General features: G+C 39.0%; 1 protein-coding gene across 1 annotated transcript in view; it reads left to right on the forward strand.

Annotated features, from left to right (window-relative positions):
* Positions 1–788: 788 nt before the first annotated feature.
* The window catches only part of herpud2 (HERPUD family member 2), a 10,563-nt gene continuing 5,673 nt past the window's right edge, over positions 789–5,678 (forward strand). Inside the window, 4 exon segments of the mRNA XM_020615588.1 lie at positions 789–959; positions 2,027–2,370; positions 4,251–4,328; positions 5,400–5,507. Coding sequence (XP_020471244.1) covers positions 2,224–2,370; positions 4,251–4,328; positions 5,400–5,507 — 333 coding nt within the window. The 5' untranslated portion in view covers positions 789–959; positions 2,027–2,223.

Here is a 5,678-nt window from a genome sequence, read left to right on the forward strand (position 1 = left end):
ACACTTAAATTATTCCATAGTTTTACCCCACTTATGGAAATACAAAATCTTTTTTTGGTTGTACATATAACATGAATTTTTAAATTTAACTGACCCCTTAAATTGTATCCCCCTTCCCTTTCATTAAATAGTTTTTGAATTCCACCAGGTAATAAATTGTTCCTGGCTTTATACATAAACACAGCAGTCGTATATCCCACTAAATCAAAAAATTTTAACAATTTAGACTGTATGAAAGCTACATTGGTGTGATCCCTATACCCCATCTTATGCACAATTCTTATCGCTCTTTTTTGTAATATATACAATGGTTGAAGTGAGCTTTTGTAAGTGTTTCCCCAGTTTTCAACACCATACTCTAAGTATGGTAAAATCAATGAAGAATACAAAATGCGTAGTGCTTTCCTGTCCAAAATATATTTCACCCATGCCAATATCGATATATTTTTTGCTATTTTATTCTGAACACTACAACTCTTTAGAGTAATGTAATATCTCACCAGATCTAAATTTACTGATGTGAGGATGAGCTATTTTCTCTGCCTTTTATCATTTCAGACTGTTGATCAAACAAAATAAACAGCTGAACTACATGTCACTTGGGTTCTGAGAACATGTCAAGGAACTTTCCTTATTGACATTGATTAACCATTTTTATAACAAATACCAAACTAAGAATTTAAAATGTTCTAATATTTTAAAAGTGCTCTGGATTTCATTAATGTTATATCAGTAGCTAGGTCTAAATCGTTTACAAATTAAAGCGTTGTCTCTCTGAGGCTAACCGTTTACATAAACTCCAATAGACGCGTGCTGCCTCTTCCTCTGTTTATCAGACTTTTTTCTCTTTCTGTGATCAGCTGTTGTGGAGAGGCTGATGACATATTTCCGCTTTCACACCCGACATTACAGCAACAAGGCTGGGGACAGCAAGACGACGGTATCAGAGGACCTAACAGGTACATGATTAACGCTCCTTGAAGCGGTAATGTGGCATCCGTTAGCATAGTTATTCAGTCAGTTAAATGTGTTGTCAGCACGAAGTACGTATTAGTCTCAACGAATTTCTACAAAAGCTCCGGGAATCTAACGTTAGCCGACAAGCTAACTTCGTTCCCTTGGTTTCACGACAGGAGTCATAACATGAGCAGAGCTGGCCGGAGGGGTCTGTGTTATTTCCTGAGTGTATTCGTCATTTTGGGAACATAAAGGCTACACTGGAAAATAGCGAAATTAGCTCAGTTAACTATGTATAAAGTAGAGTAGATAATTTTCTGTTCGTTAACCTAGTTGTTTTGGCAGTTCGCTGTAAACATGACGCAGCGCGCCAGGTGTCAGGAAGTGTGAACTCGTAACTCTTCCTCAGCAGCCGTGAATTTCTCTTTTGATGTGCGAATGTTTTTACAGAAACACATAGTATGAGTTAACGTATATATTTAATGCTGCAAATAGTTGCTAGTACCATTAGCAGTTTATCTACTAAATATTTTTTCGATTAGTTTGCCCTGTCAAAAGAGGAAGTAGTGAAAAATGAACACGATAAAAGCTTTTTGTATTTAATCAATAGTCCAAAACTCAAATATGTAGACTTAGCTACAGCATAAAACTAGTGAGTATCACGAATACACAGAAGAAGCTGGAGCCATCACGTTTCTACCTAAACTAATTATTTTTATTATCAGTTAAACTCGTGTGATTAGCTAACTAATCCCTGTGTTAATAATACATCAGAAAATGGTGAGAAATGCCCATCGCAACATCCTGTCAAAGGTGATGTGTGCAACAGTCCAAAATACCAAAATATTAAACTTACAGCAATCTAAAATGTTATTTTTTGTTACTTGTGATAAATCCTGTAAAAAGACCAAGTGTTGCCGTTTTTGACAAAGTCTACTGTAACATGATATAATTGTTATATTCTGTTTTGAAGATATCACTATCAATTACACTTCATGAAAGTATAGCTTCCTTCTCAGCAGAGTCAGACTTTGTCTCTTTTTTTTTATATATGGTTGGAAACCACCAGCAGGTTTGGTGAGGCAGATGTTGTAGAGGTGGAACGCCACCCCCCACCCAGCACAACAAGGACTATTTCAGGTTTTTTGCTGAGCATAAAATGGTGAGGCTTTGAGTAAGTTTTCCCCTCAGATGAGTCCTGAGTTATGATATTGAACTCTTCTTGAGCTCAGGTCTTCAGAGCCCACACTATTACTAATATGAGCCATGGACTCTGGAGCAGCTGATAGTCCTGTAACCCTGGTCATAAAGGCCCCCAACCAGAAGTATGAAGACCAGACCATAAACTGCCTCCTCAACTGGACCGTGGAGAAGCTGAAGAGTCACATCTCCAACGTATACCCTAGCAGGCCGGTAAGAAGCTTGACAGTTGCCTTACTTTTGGCTTTGCTTTGTGTCTGAGTGAACTAAATTCACTTGAAAAAGAGTGTAAATGTTATTATGGCGTTTAAGTGGGCACAGAACTAGATTAATTTTGGCTTTTGGCATAAGTTTACAAAAAGACAAAGAGCTTCAACAAAAAAATATTTTCATTATCAATTCATTTGCCATTTATTTATTCAAGTGATTACTGATTGATTTACAAAACATCAGAAAACAGTAAAACTTGCCACACATAATTTCCTGATGCAGATATCTTCAAAATGCCCTTTTAGCCTAACACACCAAGGCCAAAGATATTAAACTTACTATAATGTAAGACAAGGAAAAGCATAGAATTATCACATTTAAGAAACTAGAAATAGCAAATTTTTGCTTTAATAATTACGTAATGCTTTTATCTTAAGTAAATATCAGTGGTATTTTATCAAATAAAATAAATATCTTGCAAAACAATTCACTTATTCACTCATTTTATTCTAACTAAGTGGATGAAAGAAACATTTCCAACCACTCTTGCAGCATAATTCACTTCTCCATGCATAGTGTAGTGTGCTCCAAACATCATAGGGCTAATTACAGCACACCCGTCTTTATCCTGAGCAATGACACGGCTGAGGTTGATAACAGGTGCATTGTGTTAGTCTGTGTCTCCTGCTCACACTTTGGGTGAAAAATAATCTGCTCTTAAATTTCGTCCTTACATAGGGAATGCTGCATTTTTCAGTTGTTTACCAGTTTTGACAACTCAAATATCAAACTTTTAGCCACTTTGCACTTTGGAAGATAGTAATCAGAATGATTCATTTTTTTGGCATTTCCCAGTTTTGAACTTAGAAGATTGTGCCTGAACTATGTAGTATCTGATCAGCTTTCCGGGTGACACTGACTCATGTTTATGACCTCAGATTTTAGCTGGAGGGGCATCGCAGTTAAAGGCCTATTTGGGAATACTTTTCTGGTTTTAAGAATAAGCCTGATACACAGACGTATAATACCCTACTGCTCAGTACTGTGTGCAGACGTGCTTATTCAAATGGGTTCATTTGACTATGCTGCCACAACAGAGACATGCCAATGAAAATGTGGAGGGGTGTAGTTCTGAATATTTCTTTTTTAAATGCACGGTGCTTTGTGCCTGTGCCTACATGGTGATCGGAGTGTGCTGGATAAAGAGAAAGAACATAGGCCTTTGAGTTTGTGTTGTTGTTGATTTTCCTTCACGGTGAAGTGCTCCTCTGAAAATGACATGGAGGGCCTCATCTGAGAAGAAATGAAAGCCTTGTGAAGCGCAGAGATACGAGAATGCTTTTAGTAAGCTTTGAAATCGAATCTAGCCCAGCAGTCTAATCTAATCCAAAGGTGCCTAATCACTTTACACACATTAAGGATTTGATTCACTGGATCTCATGCCATAATATTCCACCAAATGACAAGGCCTTGACCTTCTCCCAGCTGGACACAGAAACATTAGAGCCTCCTAGAAAATAATAATTTGAAGTGCTTATGTTTGTACTTTACATCAGCGTGGGGTTTACTGTCAGCTGTTTGTAACAAAAAGGTAGTTAGTGTATCCTTGACATATTTGTTGTTCAGGGTCCACATTCATTCTTGACCATGAAAACAGTGTCACCCAGTGTCTTTATCAGCAGAGTGATGTACCATGTTGTTGTGGAACTGTAGTAAATTCAGGTTTCCATTTTTCTCAGCACACTAATGATGTCGTGTCCAGGTTCACTTAAAGTCTGAGGCTAAAAAGTCAACTCTCGACCTTGGAAGCACTTAAATGAAAACACATTTGCACAGTTTCACACATTTCTTTCCCTGGCCATATGATGCTGTTTGTGTTGCAGCTGTCCAAAGACCAGCGGCTGGTGTACTCAGGAATGCTCCTTCAGGACCACCTGCAGCTCAGAGATGTGCTTAGAAAGGTAAGGACTGACTGCAGTGCTGGTTTGCTGTGTGACCATTCATTAGGTAAATCCTTGGCAGCCCACCCAAATAGATTTTGCTCTACTCAAAAAAAGAACACGTATTTGACGAATGTCTGCTTTTTTCCTCTGTGCATTAATGAATGCTCTACTGATCTAGCAAAGGAATTCACTGATGTCCAGAGTTGTGTCAGTAAAAGTGGGGTGGCAGAGTTACCACAGAAAATGCTCTTTTTACATTTATTTAGGTGATGATGTTCTAGTGTTCTGTTGTTTCATCCATTTGAATTTTTTAGAGCTAGAAGACTGTGGCACCAGTATGAAAGGAGTCACACGTCTAGAAAGAGCTGGTGAACCACCACATGTATGATTTATTGTGCTTTAAAAACACACTTCTTTCATGCACACATGGTGAAATGAGTAGTGAGCAGTCGTAAAGATGTGTAGTATTCCTTGAACAAAAAAAAAAACACTGGTACCTCATCTGTGATACACTTGATTTACTTGTCATGGTAAAATGCTGCTTGTAAGGTGGGGAGTGAGATGTCACAGTCACAATGTCACAAATGATCAAATTTAGCTCATTAGCTTTTACTAAATGAATATGGAACTCGAGTGCTTGAGTGGTGAGTGCTTAGTAATACCCTGGACACAACCAAGCCCAGGTTTTTTTATTTATTTATTTATTTTATTTAAATCGTCCAGTGCTACAGGAAATTGTGAGTAATATTATTGTGGTGAGCGTCTGTTCAAAAAGTGTGTTTGTCTGCAGCTATTCATGCCACTGACACTTCTTCAGAAGCCTCAGTTGTTCAGACCATGCTGGCTGTGTTTGTCTCTGTGTACGTGCAGCTTGGGGGGGAACTGAAACAGGCTGCCTGGGAAACAAAAGCTGATCTGATGTTTTTTACCAACAAAGGGTGAGCGTTGTGTTTCCACACTAATCCTTTCTCTCTCTCTCTCTCTGTCTGTTTCTTGTTTTGTCTCTCTGATCTATTGCTGCCTTCACCTCCTCCTCCTCCTCTTCTTTCTGTTCGTCCCACATCTCCCATTTGTGTTTTGGACCCACAGCAGGATGGTTACCACATGATGCACCTAGTGTGTGCCTCTCACAGTCCTCCAGGCTCGCCCACGCCTCGCAGCCCCTCCATGGCCACCTTTTCAGCTCCTGACTCCAGCGTGAGTAGTCCAGCACCCCACACTCCTCTTATACAACGTGTATATGACAACTTTGTTGTTTGGAGTTGAGGCTCGCTATCTGACACACACACACACACACACACACACACGGCTGAACACACACAGTGGGAAAACTGATATGCTTAGAGAGTTGTGAGCTGTGCTGAACCA

This window comes from Monopterus albus, unplaced genomic scaffold, assembly GCF_001952655.1.
Source record: "Monopterus albus unplaced genomic scaffold, M_albus_1.0 scaffold166.1, whole genome shotgun sequence".
NCBI lineage: Eukaryota > Metazoa > Chordata > Actinopteri > Synbranchiformes > Synbranchidae > Monopterus > Monopterus albus.